At 60.0% G+C, this 17,372-nt stretch overlaps 2 protein-coding genes across 3 annotated transcripts; one reads left to right on the plus strand and one right to left on the minus strand.

Moving 5' to 3' along the window:
- Positions 1–2,778: 2,778 nt before the first annotated feature.
- Positions 2,779–9,552, plus strand: NDUFS7 (NADH:ubiquinone oxidoreductase core subunit S7). The gene is made up of 8 exons (XM_082455173.1): positions 2,779–3,102; positions 4,792–4,825; positions 5,578–5,646; positions 6,166–6,283; positions 7,585–7,764; positions 7,875–7,921; positions 8,731–8,819; positions 9,382–9,552. The coding sequence occupies exons 1-8, from the start codon at positions 3,087–3,089 to the stop codon at positions 9,477–9,479; spliced, it is 651 nt and encodes a 216-aa protein (XP_082311299.1). The 5' UTR covers positions 2,779–3,086; the 3' UTR covers positions 9,480–9,552.
- A 639-nt stretch (positions 9,553–10,191) lies between these two features.
- Positions 10,192–13,492, minus strand: GAMT (guanidinoacetate N-methyltransferase). 2 transcript variants are annotated; one of them, XM_082455170.1, is made up of 6 exons: positions 13,224–13,490; positions 12,056–12,201; positions 11,791–11,854; positions 11,437–11,504; positions 11,136–11,246; positions 10,192–10,572 (listed from the first exon to the last, which is right to left on the minus strand). In XM_082455170.1, exons 1-6 carry the CDS (start codon positions 13,402–13,404, stop codon positions 10,432–10,434), a joined length of 711 nt encoding a protein of 236 aa, XP_082311296.1. In that variant the 5' UTR covers positions 13,405–13,490; the 3' UTR covers positions 10,192–10,431. The 2 variants fall into 2 exon arrangements, with proteins under 2 accessions (XP_082311296.1, XP_082311297.1); XM_082455171.1 differs by lacking the exon at positions 11,136–11,246 and having other exon boundaries at positions 13,224–13,492.
- Positions 13,493–17,372: the final 3,880 nt, after the last annotated feature.

Below are 17,372 nucleotides of genomic sequence, written 5' to 3' on the forward strand. Positions count from 1 at the left end.
GCTGGGGAGGCGGTTTCCACATCAGCCGAGCAGAGCCGGTGTCTGTCAGGTGTGCCGGGTGCTGACCAGAAGTGCTGGAGGCTTCTGCCTCTCGGCACCCAGCCCCATCCCAGTCCTGCGCCCCAGCAGGTGTGTTCAGCTCCTGACTCCCACTGTATTATGTTTTTGTTCGTCTTGAAACTTTGTCCCAGGGCCACTGGGGCAGGCAGTGCTGGGTGGGCGTCTTGTTGATGCCCCAAATTGGTGCTGGGTAGTGGTTACGAAGGCAGAGCCAGCTGACCAAGTGAGGAATGTTCCAGGAGGGGCTGTGAGGTGGCCCTGGCCCCCAGGAAGCCGGCGCACTGGGCTGCTTCTGCATCAAGAAGAGAGACCCAGCACAACACGGGGTGCAGCCGGGGCCCCTACCGGCCGGCCCGTGGCCTCCTGCACCCCCGTCCACCACAGCCCCAGCTTCCCTGCACCCACCCTCACCCGGCGTCCCCCCTCAGCTGTCTGGGCTCCGTCCAGCTGGCGTCTCAGCAGCCCGCACCTCTGCATGGCCACCCTGCTTCCCCCCCCCGTGTCCCATCCCCTCCCCGGGCGTCCACCCCTCCCCCGGTCACCTCCCACCACTCACAGCCACCCTTCCTGAACCTCTTTCAGCCAGACCCCTGACCCCAGACCCTGTGATGCTTGTCCTACAGTCTCTGTACCTTTCTCGCTCCAGCCCAGATGGCATGAGGGGACGATCAGACCCCCCAGTGCAAGGAGCAGTGCATCAACAAAACCGCTTCCTGGAAGGGGGAGTTTTCCTGTGTTCACTTCAGCACCTCTTTTTTTTTTTTTTTTTTAAAACATCTTTATTGGAGTATAATTGCTTTACAATGGTGTGTTAGTTTCTGCTTTATAACAAAGTGAATCAGTTATACATATACATATGTTCCCATATCTCTTCCCTCTTGCATCTCCCTCCCTCCCACCCTCCCTATCCCACCCCAGCACCTCTTTTAAGTCTATCATTTATCTAGGAAATTGATTAAGACGAGGGATGCACACACACACAGAATCTCAAATCAGACAGGCACGTCTGTGCAGTGTGGTCAGTGCCCCTCCCCCCAATGCATGGCTTCTACGGCCAGGCTTTCCTGTCCCGGCTACCCTCGCAGCTCCTGCTCCCCGCATCCTCCTGCCCGTGCTCCACCCCTTCCAGGTCCTGCTCCCCACCTCCTCCAGCCCTGGCTCCCCCTCCTCTCCCCCCCACCTCCTCCCCACCTACCCATCTGCCCCTCACCCCCTCACTGACCCTCACTGTTCCTGGAATTATGGTGAACCCTCTGTTAACTCCCTGCCCTATCACTCTGTTAACTCCCTGCCCTATCAGACCTGCTTCTCCGTTTCAGGGCTCTCCCTTGACCCCCCAGTTTCCTGATGCAGGCTCTTACCTCCCCTATCCACCTCCCCTCCCCATCCAATCCATCACCCTGACAGCTGATTGCCCCTCCTGTATTAGTTATCCATCCCTGCCTTAGCAGTGAACCGGCCCCTGGCGGCTGGAAGCAACATTCTCTCTTGACTGGGCTGTTCTGTGGTCTCAGGAGGTCGCAGTCAGATGTCTGAAGGCTCCAATGAGGCTGGGGGCTCGGCTCCCAGGTGCCTGGCTCACGGGACAAGGAACGTTAGGAGAAAACAGGAGCCTGAATAATGCCTGGACATGAGTTGGCGATGTAACACATTGGGTCATGAATTGTTAACGTCAGTGTAAAATGTTAGCAGTAGGAGAGACTGGGTGATGAGTACAGCGAACTCTGTACTAGGTTTGCGACTTTTCTCTGAATCAAACTATTTGGAAGTACACGGTTTATTTTAATTAAAAAATTCCAGCTCCACAACCTGGCCGGTTGTGGGAACGGAGGGCAAGGAGGTGTAGGATTCCCAACAGACCGGGCCCTCGGCCCAGCCCCGCTCTTTTCTCCTGTATGTCACCACCGGGATGGTGACACCAACCGGCGCCCCGCCTCCCCTTCCCGGGACCGTGCAGTCCGGCTCCAGGACACACCTGGCGTGGTCCTCCCTCGCCAGGAGCCAGCCCTGCTCCTCACCTGCATTCCCCTGTTGGGAACGGGGGAACCTCAGTTTCCCCATACGTATTGTAAAATGGGCAGAATAGGTACCCAGCAGGACTGTCACAGTTAAATGACATCCGAGCAGAAGGTGTCTCTGGGAACTCCCTTTTGGCGCCTTTGGTATTCAGTAGTGTTCCTTTTGACAATTACATTCGTTCTAATCCTGCCACTTAAAAAATATTGTAAATGGGAGTGGGGAAGGGGGTCATTTGGGCTGGGATCATAGTTTTGGGGGTGGACCGGGGTGGGTGGGGATGAGGCTTTGTTCTAAGCGCTCCCGCGTTGGCATGAGCCAGCAGCCCAGCTCCTCATCTGAAGAATGGAGAGTATTCTGGGGAGGAAAGGTCAAAATCGACACATTCTGGGTAAAAGTGCTGGGAGAAGCTGGATCAGCTTGGAGCAAAAAAGAACGCTGTTCGCTGGGGGCGCCAAAACGCCTGCCGAAACCCGGGATCGAACCAGGGACCTTTAGATCTTCAGTCTAACGCTCTCCCAACTGAGCTATTTCGGCTGCGCAGCAGGGGTTGTTCCCGCCCCCGACTCCGCCCCACGCTGAGCCGCTTGCTTGCAGGCGCAGCTCGGGCAGCCCCTGCGGGCCGCGCATGCCTCGTAGGGTCGCGCCTGAAAACAGGTCACAGCACCGTCTCTGTGGCGCAATCGGTTAGCGCGTTCGGCTGTTAACCGAAAGGTTGGTGGTTCGAGCCCACCCAGGGACGGACTTGCGCTTTTCCTTCCCCGGGTAACAAGAGAGTGGACGGCTCGGCTCGCCTTCTTTTGCCACGACCCTCCCCGCGCACTTCCGTATCCTTCTATCCTGCGTGGGGCGTCCGGCGGCGCGCGGCGGGGGGGATTCCACAGAGGCGGAACGTCCCCGCCCGAGTTCCGGTTTCCGAGCACGAGCCGAGGCACTTTGGGCGACGGCCCTGGGGACCCGGAGCTCTGAAGAGGACGGACCATAGAGGTTGTCTGAAGGCCGAGGCCGAGATGGCGGCGCTGGCGGGTGAGCTGGTCGGGGCGGCGGGGTCGGGGCTTGGGTCGCTCCGGGCGCCTTTCCGCCCGGCCGCCTGGGGAAGCGGAGGCCGAGGGCGACGCAGGCTCTCAGCCTCGGGAGGGAGCCGGGGCGGGAGCCGGAGGAACCCAGGCTTGGCCCGGGATGGTGCCCTTGAAGTTTCCGGGAGGAGGCGGCGAGGGGGCAGCAGCCCCGACATCTGAGGAAACTGAGGCCCAGAGAGCGGCTGGAACCGCTGGAGGTCACGCGGCCTGGCCGGGCAGGGACGCGACCCCGGGGCACCCTGCCACCCCGGGAAGGGGACGGTCACCCGCAGAGAAGACGTCCAAACCCGGGCTGCTCCGGGGACCTTTTTTCCGATTAGCGATTAAACGCATAGGATGGATTCACAGGGTTGCAAAGGAAAGCGGTTATACTGACTGTTGCCAGGATACTGTCTGGGAACCGGGGGTCAGTTCGCAGTCCAGGTGCTTCATTATTCATGCCTGGAAAGCCGAGGTGGCGGATCTGCCTACTGCTGTGACTTTGAAGGAGTGAGAAGTGGACACGTTCCTTTACACAGAGTTGGCTGCAGCCTCTATGTCGGTGTTAGGAAACCACTGTCATTTCTGTTGGTGAAAAGCCTCAGTCTCGCTAATACTGCTGTAGTTTTGGCTACACTCAGATTTTAAGGAAAGGCCAATTTTCAGCAAGACGTTGGTGACAATAAAGAGGATATTTTTCTTTCCCGTGCAAGCTCACCGGTCTGCTGAATCCTCACCAGCGGCCCCTTGCTAAGAACGTCTGGTCCAGAGGCTGGAATCCCCTCACCTTGGAGGTGAAGGGCATTTACTGTGCTGTGAGATTACCCAAAGCCCTACATTTTCAGGTGGGGGAGCTGAGGCTCAGAGAGGGGCAGCTTGCTCCAGAGTCCGGGGCTGGGCTGTTAGCCTGGACTCCTTGCCCAGCCTCTGAAACCCCGGAACTCCCAGCCCAGGGCTTGGAGCCTCGCTGATGTCTGTGGGTTTGTTGACTTGACACTTGCCTGTCAGGCTGAGCCAAGGCCGAGACAGACACTGGGGAACCCAGGGAGGCCCTAGCATCGGGGGGAGGCAGGCGCCACAGGAGGACACGTGGATAGAAATAGAACAGGGTGACAGGATCGAGAGGGCGTGGGGAGCGAGCGTAGACCCAGGCGTTTGAGCTGAAAGCTGCCCCATGAAAGGGGTGCTCCAGGCAGAGGGGACGGCCAGTGCAAAGGCGCTGAGACAGGAGGGACGCTGACATGCCTGATGAAAGGGAAGGTGGCTCTGATCTCTGATGTGGAGTGCGCGGTTGGAAGCAGGGGAATGACGCTGTCTGGTTCACATTCTGAAAGATCACTTTTTTTTTTTTTTTTTTTTTTTTTTTGGCTACACCTTGCGGTTTGCGGGATCTTAGCTCCCCGACCAGGGATCGAAGCCGGGCCCCCTGCAGTGGAAGCGTGGAGTCCTAACCACTGGACCACCAGGGAATTCCCCTGAAAGATTGCTCTTTATCAACTGTTTGTTAAATGGAATGTAGAGAGCCTGAGAGTGAGAGGGCGGACGCACAACGTGGGGGGCCTGAAGGGCAAACACCTGGAGGCTGGACCCTCTGGGCCGTTTGTGGCCTCTGGTGCTGCCACAACTCACTGCCCCAACCCTGTGGTTCTTTCTGCAGCTCCCGGCCTGCTCCGCGGGACCCTTGCTCTTCGGTGAGTGCCTGCCTTCCTGCCTGCATGTCTGCATCTCTGATCCTAACACCCCGCAGTGAGGCCCTGGCAGGGAGGGGCTCAGAGGGGGCTGTCAGGGGGCCTCATATCCGGGCGGGCCCTCCATCAGCACCAGGCCAGGGGCCGCCTGGCATCCAGCCCCACGTCTCCCTGCCCTAGTACCCTCAGAGCCCAGTTGCTACCTGGCGCACGAAAGGCATTCAGCACGTTTGCTCTGATGGCAGCCCCGTGCAGGCCTCCTTGGGACAGTAAGGCAGGTGGCTGCCAGGCCCTCGGATTTGGGCTGTTTGTTTTGATAAGGCCTTTTTCCTACGAATAAAATACACACTCACTGCAAAGCAAAGGGAAGACGGGGAAAATGAGGGAAGTATCAAATGAAAACCAGGCACTCTCTAGACCAGGGATCAGCAGATTTTTTTTTTCCGTAAAGGGCCAAACGGTAAACGGTTTTTGGCTCTGCCTCTGTAAAAACAGTCCCAGACACCAAGGAAGTGAATGGGTGTGGTTATGTGTCAATAAAACTTTATTTATAGCTCGCTCGCAGCAACGAAGACCCAACACAGCCAAAAATAAAATAAATAAATTAAAAAAAAAAAAAACTTTATTTACGAAAACCGGCGGTGGGTTGGGTTTGACCCCCTGGTCAGTTTCCCCATCCTGGCCCCGGGGTAACCCTGTCACAGTGTGTTGGGGCGCCCCGGGCTCCTAGTCATGGGCGGTCTGTCTCCCCGCAGCTCCGGCGTGGGCGCGGCTCTGCAGGTGCGCGGGGTCCATCAGAGCTCGGCCGCTGACAGCCCGAGCAGGTGAGGCCAGCCTTCCTGGGAGCCCACACACCCTGAAGTCCCCCATCCCCCCACCCCAGCACAGCAGCAGCCTGTGGCAACTCCGGGGCACTCCCACCACCCAGCAGGGTATGTGAGGGGGTCCCTGCCCTCAGAGTCCTGCCCAGCCCGCTCCTGTGCGCCCAGGCCAGTGGCTGCACAACTCCAGACCAGGAGGGCCCTCGCTAAAGAGTATGTCAGCCGAGCCTGTTTTCCAGATGGGGAAACAGTCCCCGAGAGGACAGGGTCGTGCTGGGCCTCAGTGAGGCGGTAGACGCCTGTCCACACCATCTTTCACTCCAGTGTTGAGCAGGCGTGTCCTGCCCCAGGCTGGGGCGCAGGGCTGCTGCAGACCTGGCCTCACGGCTACTCCCAGTTCTGCTCTGGGGACCCACCGTGACCACGGCTTTGTCCTGCCCTCTGAGAGGCTGCTCTGGGCTGGGCCTGGCCGGGGATACCTGCCTGGCTGACGCCTCCCCTTGCTGTGTGTCCCGTGCCCAGCACCCACCCCGCCGTGTCCCAGGCCGGAGCCGTGGTCCCCAAACCCGCCGCCCTTCCCAGCAGCCGGGGCGAATATGTGGTGGCCAAGCTGGACGACCTCATCAACTGGGCCCGCCGGGTGAGCCTCTCCCCGTCTGCGTCCGTGGGGCCCCCTCTGGCTGCTCAGCCACGCTCCCGTGGCTACGGAGTGGGCCGGACTCCCCCAGGGCCCCTCCGTGTGGGGACCTGTGGCTTTGATTCTGTCTCAGGACCCCTGCCCTGCCCCCAGCAGTTCCTGGCCTGACTTCCCTCGGTGCTCCCTGCCCCCCGCATCGGCCCCCAGAGAAGATGAGCCACCTCCCTCCTGTTCTTCTCCTTTCATCTTCTGTTCATTCCTCTCTTTTCTCTCTTAACGTAAAACCCATGTTTTTAACTGGAAATACACGATGGAAACAGTAGCTCCTTCCCAGCAAATATCCTAATCCCCCACCCCACCCCCACACTGGCCGTGGGACAGTCTGCGTGCTCACGTGTGTGTCCATGTCTCCCCCTGGACATGTGTCCTCTGTCCCAGGACAGTGGTTCCTTTCAGTGCTCTCGGGGCGCCCGGCTGGGTAACAATCCCCCATTGACGGGCGGGCTGGTGCTGTCCTGGTGTCTGTGTGTGACCAGCGAGTCCACAGCGAGTGTCCCTCCAGGCCCACAGCTCCAGGGCGGTGATGGTTGCTGTGGCCGTGCGCTGTGGAGTCATGGCCCTGCCGTGTTGGGCAGCCCTTGCCCGCTGTGTGACCCGAGCCCTGTCACCTGAATTGGGACATCCACAGGGCAGCAGGGACCTTGGCCAGATCCCAGACTGGACACAGACAAGCAGAGAAAGCTCTGGTGGAGAACAGCTTGTGGGTGGGGGCCAGGGCGATATCGGGCACCAAAGGATGGAGGGAAGTCAGAGGGCATCCAGGAGGGCTTCCTGGAGGAATTGGCACTTTGAGTCCAGGCGGTGTTGGGAACAAGACCCTCCAGGGTGCTGAGCCCCAGGGTCTAGATCTGTGCCGTGGGTGGCCACTGGGCACTCAGAGCAGCAAGTGCCCATGTTGGAGGCTGGGATTTAGGATATGCTGGGTTATGTGGACTATATTATTAAAGCTAGTTGCACTTGGTTTTATTTTTGTCTGTTCTTCTTTTTGGTAATGTGGCTGCTGGGAAGTGTAGACCCAAGGGCCTAACTCATTTGGCCCTCCTGTCACACAGTCCTGGGCTGGGGCATCAGGCTCAGGCCGATGACCAGTGTCCAGGGCAGCCTTCGGGGTCTGGAGGTCACATGGTTGCTGTGGGCAGGGCCCAGAAAAGGCTAGAAACAGATTTTTCTATGTGAAATCGTCCAATTTCTTTAAACACGGTGGGCCACTCGTCCACTCACGGGCCAACTGCCCCGCCCTGCAGAGCTCCCTGTGGCCCATGACCTTTGGCCTGGCCTGCTGCGCCGTGGAGATGATGCACATGGCAGCGCCCCGCTACGACATGGACCGCTTTGGCGTGGTCTTCCGCGCCAGCCCCCGCCAGTCCGACGTGATGATCGTGGCTGGGACGCTCACCAACAAGATGGCCCCCGCGCTCCGCAAGGTGGGCCCCACCGTCAACCCCACCCTCCACCCTCCACCCCCTTCCCCTCCCCCTCCCCCAACCCCCCCCCCCCCAGGCTCGAGCTGCACGCAGACCCCCGTCTCTTCCAGGTCTACGACCAGATGCCAGAGCCTCGCTACGTCGTGTCTATGGGGAGGTGAGTGCCCGGCGGGGCGGGGCGGGGGCTCCAGCAACAGACCCGCCGGTGACATGCTGGCTTGTCTCTTCCAGTCTCGTTTCTGTGCTGCTTTCTGATCGGGGTCGTCCAGAACGTCCCCTTCTGTCCTGTTACAGTTGCTCCGCCACCCCAATAGCCTGTCCATTTTCGTCGTTTCTGTGTTATGACCACAGGAAGGACGTTCTGCTGGGGGGGGGGGGCGTTGCAGCCTCCTCACCATCTAGCCAGCACCTCATTTCTCCATATCATTAAAAGACATTTAGTCACCTGACTTTTTTGGTTGAGGTAGAATTCACATACTACAAAGTTCACGTTTTCAAAACGTACAATTTTGTGGATTTTAATGCATTCTTAGTGTTGTGTAATCATCATCTGTATCTAATTCCAGAGCATTCCATCACCCCAATAGAAGCCCCGTCCCCATCACCAGTCACTCCCCACCCCCTCCCACAGCCCCTGACAACCAGGAACGCACTCTGTGTCTGTGGACTGGCCTGTCCTGGACGTTTCCCATCAATGGAGTCACACGCTGTGTCCTTTCACGTCTGGCTTCTCTCACTGAGCGTCATCTGTTCACAGCCCCACCGTTTGTTTCTGTCCTACCCAGTCCCACAGAAGGTCTCAGGTGGCCACTGTCTTTCCTGTGACTTGTGTCCCAGTCTTGCCCTTTCCTGACCGCCTGGCACCTGCTTGAGGTTGGAAGGGGGTGCGGGTTGGGGGCTGCGAGGAGGGACGGAGGCCGGGGTCGCTGGAGAGGCTCTCACGGCCGGCGCTCCCCTCCCCACCAGCTGCGCCAACGGAGGCGGCTACTACCACTACTCCTACTCTGTGGTGCGGGGCTGCGACCGTATCGTGCCCGTGGACATCTACGTGCCAGGTGAGCCCCCAGGTGGCGCCCACGCGGCCCTCACCCAACTCACAGAATCCCCACAGCCCCACTGAGACAGCTCGCCCCCTTTTAAGAATAAGCAGATTTGGGTACAAGAATAAAGAGTGGCACCGCAGCCTTTCCCCCCGCTGTCCCTGGAGGGTTTCCCAGCCTGAAGTCTGCCCCGTTCCTTTCCAAGGGTCCTCACTGGACGCCGGCGTGGCCTGGGGGTCGGCAGGCAGCCCACATTGTCCTCCCGGGTCCCGAGCTAGGTCACGTGGCGGGAGGGCCCGGGACAGGGCAGCTCGGCCTGGGAGGGGCAGCCCAGGCCTCGCTCATCCTGGCTGGGAGGTCGGCCCTGGGGTCAGCATCTGCCCACCCTGCCCCCCTCTGGCTCCTTTCCCGTGATGGGCCAAGCCCCCCAGCTCTCTTGGTGCAGACCTAACAGGCTGCTGGGGCAGAGCCCCGTCTTGCCCCTCCCCACCCTGGGAAGTGGCCTGGTTGCCCCCACCTGGAGCAGAGCGGAGGGGAGGGGGAAGGGCAGGGAGACTGAGGTGTCACCCGCCCCCAGGCTGCCCGCCCACGGCTGAGGCCCTGCTCTATGGCATCCTGCAGCTGCAGAAGAAGATCAAACGCGAGAAGAGGCTCCAGATCTGGTACCGCAGGTAGTGCCAGCCGCCTGGCCGCCCTGCAGCGTCTGCGCCGTTACTCCAGAGGCGGTCAATAAACCCGATAAACCCGCCTGGTTGCCCCTGCTCCACGTGGGGTGTGGGCCGGGGGTGGGGCCCGGGAGGTGGGCGGGGCGAGTGCTGCTTGGCGGGGTCAGGCCTGTCTCTCTTGTGCATGGAGATGCCGAGGCCCCTGGAGTGGACAGCCGGGCCCAGCGTGGCCCAGTGGGAGGCCCCACCCATGAAGGAGGGGAGTGGACGCGTCCAAGAGCGGGTTGGGGTGAAGCAGATGGCACCGCGGCGACCAGCCGGGCACCAGGGCCCAGGGCAGACGGAGCCAGGGTGTCCCTGCGCTGGGGCTGGAGGGGCGTCGACTCAGAGCGAGGCATCGTGGTGCAGCCTGACTGGGTGGGACCAGAGGGTCTGGGCCTTGGGGCTGCCACCTGCTATGAGGTCCTGACCTAGTTCCACCTCCTCTGGGGACCCCAGCTGCCCACCAGAGGGAGGGCGGGAGGGGCTGTGGGTGACTAATTGGCAATGTCTGCAGTGGGCACGGCGGGGGGGTCAGAGGCAGGATCAGACACTTTGGAGTGGTATAGCCAGTGTCTCGGTGGTGGTCAATTTAACAGGTTTCTTTCCTTTCACTTTTTTTTGGAGGGGCAGGAAGAGTAAAGCAAGCACACGTTTGTGTCTTCGTGCTGATTGGCTAAACCCAGTGTTAGCGTTTATTTCATTCTCAGGACCATGGTAGGAAGGTAGTGGTCGTCCCCTTGCAGCGAAGGTTAGGGAAGCTTGCTGGTCATGCGGCTGGTGTGGGTCTGGACCAGGGCCGAGGGGCCAGAGCCTGCACTCCCGGCCACGAAGGCGCTCAGTAGGGGTCTGGGGATTAGGGGTTCCTGAAGCCCAGAGCCCCCAGGGTGGCGTGGGCAGCTGAGCCAGTGGGCCCAGTGGGCTCAGTGCTTGGTGACCAGGGGCGTGATCATCTGCGGGAAGGCGTAATAGCGGCAGTCGGCCGGTGGGACCAGCTCCATGACCTGCGTGTGGATGTTCTCCGGCCGGAAGCCCGCTTCCAGCAGGGCTGGCACCTGTGTCTCCTGGCCAGAGGGAGGTGCCGAGTCACCTCCAGGGCCCTGGGGCCTCAGGAGACACCCTGCCAGCCACCCCTACAAGTGCCAAGGCCCTTGGGGGCTGGGCGGGGCTGCTAAGAAAATGCTGAAGCCCAGGTCTGGGTGGGAATCTCCAGGTGTCCACACACAGCTTCCTGGCTGTCATGGGGTATCACCAGGCTGCTCACCCACACGTCCTCGCAGGCAGAGGGAACCGAGTGGGCAAAGGCCCAAGACAAGGGGTGGCTAGACCCATAAAGATGCACCCCGGGTGAAGGAGGGCAGAGTGAGGGGATGCCGCTGGGGACCTTGGGCTGAATTCCTGTATCCCGAGGGCACTGGGGAGCCATCTAAGGTCCTTGAGCTAGGGAGAAACCTCTCCTGATTTACAAGTGGAGGCGCAGAGTCCACCCAAGAGATGAGCCCCCAGGGCCAGCGGCAAGGGACCCTCCCCAGGTCACAGGTGACCCCAGCTGCCTCCCCACCCAAAGTCGCTGCCGGGGGCGTAGGGGGGGCGGGGGGCGGGGCAGGGAGCGCCCAGGCTGCGGCACCTCGAACATGGTGGTGATGTCCGAGTACTTGGACTTCATCAGCTCCCCCCAGGAGGTGAGGTTGCAGTAGGTAAGGACGCCCCCCGGCTTCAGCAGGCGGAAGGCATGGTCCTGGCCGGGGGTGTGGGGGGACAGTGGTCAGGAGGGGGTGGGGGTGGGCAGAGGCGTTCCCAGCGGGCCTCCCGCCAGGTCAGGGGAACGGCGGAAGGAGAGGTGCCTCCTGTGTGGACGGCAGGCGCGCCCACTGGGCTGACCCCCACCTTAGGGCTGGCAGACCCCGTCCCACCGCAAGCGATCCTACCCGAATGAAGTTGAACTGGTGCGTGTGCCAGGTCTCCTCAGACAGCGGGTACGTGTCGTACAGGATCCCTGCTCGGGAAGACAGAAGCCACGTGGTCAGGACGCTGGCTGCAAGTTGAGGCGGCCGGGAACCCAGAGTTTGCTATGCTGCAGCCGGCCCTACGAATTGTGTCCCATCTGGTCGTTCTTGAGGTGTCCACGCACCTGAGTGCCAGGCTCCTGTATGTGTGTCCGTGCCTGCCCCCCGGGCTCTGCCACCCCAGTGACACATCAAGGCATGTGTGCTTCAGAAGCAGGCAAAGGAGGGGCTGGCAATCCAGGCAGAGGACCCCGCCCAGTGCCCAGAGCCCCTCACCATCGAAGTGACTGTCTGGCAGGGTGGGCGCCACCTCCTCCCACAGGCCTTTCAAGGGAACCACCTTGGCGCAGGGGAGAAAGAAAGAGAAGGCTGAGGGTCAAAGGGGGCCCAGGACTTCTCCACCTGTTGCAAGGGAGGGGGCAGAGGAACTCCCAAGAGAGAAGACCACCTCCCCCATGTCTGTGGCCACCCCAGGTCCCCAACCCACTCCGAGGGCAGGGCCTTTCCCCTGAGGAGCGGGACCTCGGGCAGAGGCGGGCACCTTGTGCGGCTGCCGTGGGGCCCAGTCCTGGAGCCGCTGGAAGACGCCCTCATTGCACTCGATGATCCAGTGCTCGTCGATGGGGGCCTCCTGCACCTTCGTAGCTGCGATGGCCATGCCAAAGCCCACCTCCAACACCCGGCCCCCTGGGCAGACAGACAGCCCACGCCTTACACACTGGGTGGGGCTGGGGAGGCTGCCTGGAGGAGGGGGTGCGGGGGCAGGGCCTTGGCAGAGAGAAACGACTGCCACTAGGAGCGACCGGTTGGCAGAGCAAAGGTGGGGGGTGGGACAGAACACAGCAGCCCTGAGAGGGAACAGTGTGGGCCCGGGGCCAGCAGCCAGAGAGGGTGGCCTGCCGGGGAGGCCACGGACAGCGGCTTCTGGGCTGGCCCACGGGGCAGGGCAGACCCTGGACTTTGAGCCCTGGCCCATGCTGTTTGCACTGAGGGCGCTTATCTCCTGATTTGGGCAGCGTCCCCTGCCCCCCCAACAAACAACGAAGTCTACAAAGTAAGGGCAAGGGAGGACCAGGATTCAAGGCCCAGGCCTGGAACAGTGAGGGGCGGGGGTCGAGCCCCTTTGGGTCAAAGAGGAGGGGAGAAACGCCCTAACCATGCAGGGACACTGGCTGTGCCCATTTGCCAGATGGGAACACAGAGGCCCAGAGGTGGTGCGCCCGGCCTCTGGGGGTCGTGGGGAGCCCTCGGCACCCCGCGGGCTCTGACACCAGGTGCAGGGCCACCCCCGACAGCTGTCTCCAGGCCTCAGCTTTACCAGAGCTATTCTTAGCCAGGGCAGGGCCTCCCGCGACTCCTGGGCAGGAACATTACCCACGTGGGCCTGGGCAGCACCTTGCCAGGCCGCCACTCCCCTGTCCTCGACATCTGGCGGGGGGCCGGCGGCTGAGTTCCGCGTCTGAGAACCCATCCCCCGACCCAGCCCGACCCCTTCCCGGGGTCGGGGCCTCGGTGCCCCCCGGAGAGGGGGTTCCCGGTACTCAGGGCGCCCGCAGCGCCCCAGGACTACCCCGCTGCCCTCGCGAGCGGCCCCGTTTTCCAGGCGAGGAGAGGAGCGCAGAGGTTCCGCCACGTCGCTGGAGAGCGGGCGGGCGCCGGGTCCCACCGGCCCCGGCCTCGGTCGACCCCGCGCGCCCGTCGGGGGCTACCTCTGGAGGCGGCGGCGGCCGCCAGCGCGTGCATGTAGGGGGTCTCCCAGCGCTCCATCACCGGCTTGCCCAGGATCTGCAGGTGCGAGTCCGACGCGTCGTAAGCCGCGGGCGCCGCCCGCCACGCGGGGCTGCAGTTCTCGCCGGGTGCGAAGATAGGGGTCGCGGCGGGGGCGCTCATGCTGCAAGCTGGACGGCGCGCCCCGGGAGCTGGGGAGAGGAACGCCCGCGTCCCTGCAGGGCCTTCTGGGCAGGGGGCGGACGGGAGGCGGGGCGGGGGCGGGGCACGAGCGCACTGCCAGGCGGCCCGCGCGGCCCCTAGCGGCCGCGGCGGGGAAGGCGGCCCCCACTGACTCCCGGACCCCCGCACGACCCCACCTCCCGAGCCGCCAGCGCCTGGCGGGCGGACTCGGCACCAGCGCAGCGAGCCCTTGGAATCCTCACCCAGTCGCTTTCCTGCTTCGGTTTCCTCGTCTGTCACCACCGCGTCAATAGCCCCCTCCTTGCCGGGGTGTGAGGGTCTAAGGATTTTCCAGACACGGTTGGAAGTGCCTTAAGTATATAAAATCACTTAGGGAATTCCCTAGCGGTCCAGTGGTTAGGACGCTGCGCTTTCACCGCCCAGGGCGCGGGTCCGGCAACTAAGATGCCACAAGCTGCATGGCGCGGCCAAAATAAATAGAATGAATAAATGCAATCACTTAATCGTCAGAAGCGCTGCAGTGGTTTCTTCTATCGTCCTCATTTTACAGGTGGGGAAACTGAGGCTCCAGAGACAAAGCGGGAAATCTCATGGCCGGGAGGGCGGGGTGTGGGAACCCCTGATGAACCCCACTCTGACCCCTGTGCGGGGCTGCCTCTCCCCTTTCCTGAGCTCACCTCAGACCCCAGGGGCCTGATGAGGGGCTCAGCGCACAGGGGCCTCCAGTGCTGGGACTGAAATGCCCACCCCAGCGGTCCCCGGGCCCTCCAGCCCAGGACGGCAGGCAGGGCAGCCCTGCAGCGCCCACCCCTAAAGCCTTGCCCCAGGGCAGCCCTGGGGTTCAGCTGTGTCCTCTGCTGGCCACGCTGAGACCGGCCCCCAAGGCGAGCTGGGGTTTCCTCCGGGTTCTGAAACATGACTTCCCCTTCCCATCTATCTGCACACAGGGGGCCACTGGCTGTGAGCCTGGAACACCCCATCTGGGCCAAGTGAACACATCCCAGTGAACACGTGGGGAAACTGAGGCCCCGAGAGGCTGAGGTCACAGAGTTTGAACCCAGGCAGCCCTGCTCTTCTGTGTCCACCTCTGGATGGCTGCTCACAGCCTTAACGTGGCTCCAGAGTCCTCCCCGTGGCCCTTCCCACCCCCTGCAGAGCTCCTGTGTCCCTCCTGCCCCTGGGCCTTTGCATATGCTCTCCCCTCTGCCTGGACAGCTTCTCCTCTCTCCTGGCCTGGTCTCCTTCTCTTTCTGCTTCATGCCCGAGCCCACACCTCCTCTGGGAGGCCCCCCGGATCCCCCCAGGCTGGGTATGGCCCATTTGAAGCTGTTTCATCTCTCAGTACCTCTCTTTGGTATTTCAGTCACCGAAGGTATTTCTTCATGGTTACATTGTCTGTCCGACCCGCCTGGCACACAGAAAATGCTTGATGACTCCTGAGGGCACATTGGGTCTAATGTGGTCTGGATGGGACAGCACGGATTCCACGAGACCCTCAGGTGGAAGCAGGATGAGTAGATGTCACCAGGCACCAGGGCTGGGCTCATGCTGAATTCGTGAACCCATGAGATTTCGTGTTGTCTAGTTTCCTTACAGCTGTCCTGGTTACTGTGGCAGGGGCTTTGCGGGCATCCTTATGCCAGCATCCTTGGGCCACCCACGTAAACAAGTGGCACTCACTACTGTCACCCAACTCAAGCAATGCCCTGGAATGCCCGGCCTGAGACAGAAGGCAGGCTGTATTCATTAGCTACTGCTATGTAACAAATTGCCCCAAATGTAGCCACTTAAAGCAACACATGTTTATCATTTTTCGGTGGGTCAGGAATCCAGGTGCAGCTTAGCCTAGCCGGGTCCTGTGTTTCACAACCTCTGGCAAGGCTGCAGTCAAGGTGTCGCACAGAGCTGGGGAAGGCGTCCGCTTCTAGGCTTGTTCACTGGCTGTTGATTCCACTCAATCCCTGGCCATGTGGGCCTCCCTGAAGTGACAACTTGCTTCTAGCAAGACGGAAGTCAGAACCGTTTGCCATCTGATCACAGAAGGACATCCCCTCACCCTGGCCGTATCCTACAGGTTAGAAGCCAGGTACACAAGGGTAGGGAATCCCAGGAGGCTATGAATATCAAGAAGTAGGGGTCAGTCTCAGAGGCTACTGCCCACACAGACACTAAGAGGAAGCCGAGGCAGTGGTCAACTGGGAGCCTTTCCTGCAGCTTTGGTGCCCAGGAGATAAGGAACCGCCTGTGTCTGGCCAAGCTGCCACCTCCCAGTGGTCGCTTACATGCAGCCTGGACTCTATCCCCAAGAGTGGCTGAGGGCATGGCGCAATCTGGCTGGCGACTCAGCCAAGGGGTCTCTGTTCCAGCCTTGGCTGGGGTCCTCTTCTCTCGATGCAGTGACCACTCTTGCCCAGCTGATGTCCTCAAATGAATTACTGACACGTGGTCATTCATTGTGTCCACTTTTCTCAAGAGAGTCTAGTGTGCGTGTGCTGCAGTTATCTGCAGTTTGCAGACCCGGACTCAGAGAGGGAAGGTGGCTTTCTCAAGGACACACAGCAAATCAGTGGCAGAGGGGATGGGAACAGGGGTGTGCCTGACTCCAGACCACAGTCTTAAAAGATGTTTTAAAAGAAGGAAAATATTTATTTTCTGATTAGAAAAGGGACACAGTTGATCAAAACATTCTAACATTATAGAGTTGGCAAACTCCGGCCTGCAGGTCACATCCCCCTTCTGTGGTTTTGATACAGCCTGTGAGCTAAGAATGTTTTTTACATTTTTATTTATTTATTTATTTTTTGGCCATGCTGCGAGGCTTGCGGGATATTAGTTCCCTGACCGGGGTTTGAACCCATGTCCCCTGCAGGGGAAGCAGGAAGTCTTAACCACTGGGCCACCAAGGAAGTCCTGCTTTTTACATTTTTAAATGGTTGAAAAAATCAAAAGACTATTTCGAGACACGTGAAAATTATACAACAGTCACACTGGCATGTCTGTAAATAGTCAGGACACTTGTTTACGTATGGACTCTGGCACTTTCCAATTACAACAGCACAGAGTCATTGCCACGGAGACCCGACGGCTGGCAAAGCCCAACATATTTACTGTGTGGCCCTGAGCAGAAAGCTTGCCAGCCCCCCTTACAGAGCAGCCCACAGCTCTTTCCTGGGAAGTGAAAGTCACCCATTTATTCAGCACATACTGATTTCCTCACCCCAGGGGGCCCAGCCCTGACTCCTCTGGAGCTCATAGCCTACTGGGGGGATGGACAAAAATAAGTAATAAGTACATCACATAATTACAAGTCACATGGCAGCTATGACAGAACAAGGTCCCCATGACCCCTACCCTCTGCCCAGGTCTCTCCTCTACCAGGCAATGTCCACGTAGCTGTATGTTTTCTGTGTATACAGTGTTACATGTAGTTATGTTTTAAAGTAAAAGGGACCAAATGGGCATTTATTTGTACATCCACGTTCTTAGCAGTATTATGCACAATAGCCAAAGGGTAGAAACAACCAAAGTGTCTATCAACGGATGATGAATAAACGCTATGTGGTCCCTCCACGCACAGGACCATCACTCAGCCATGAAAAGGGGTGAAGCACTGACACTTGCTACAACGTGAATGGACCTTGAGAACACGATGCTCAGTGAAATATAAGCTAGATGAAAAAGGACAAATACTGTCTGATTCCGCTCACAGGGGGTCCCTGGAGGAGTCACATCCACAGAGACAGGAAGTAGATGGTGGGGGCCAGGGGCTGGGGGAGGGGCTGGGGAGTCAAACTTCCCAAGTTTCAGTTTGGGAAGATGAGAAAGTTCTGGAGATGATGGTGGGGATGGTTGCACAGCAATGTGAATGTGCTTAATGCCACCAAGCTGTGCATTTAAAAAGGGTTACAACGATAACTTGTATGTTACATGTATTTTACCACAATGAA

This window comes from Balaenoptera physalus (genome assembly GCF_965194825.1).
Source record: "Balaenoptera physalus genome assembly, chromosome: 3".
Lineage (NCBI taxonomy): Eukaryota > Metazoa > Chordata > Mammalia > Artiodactyla > Balaenopteridae > Balaenoptera > Balaenoptera physalus.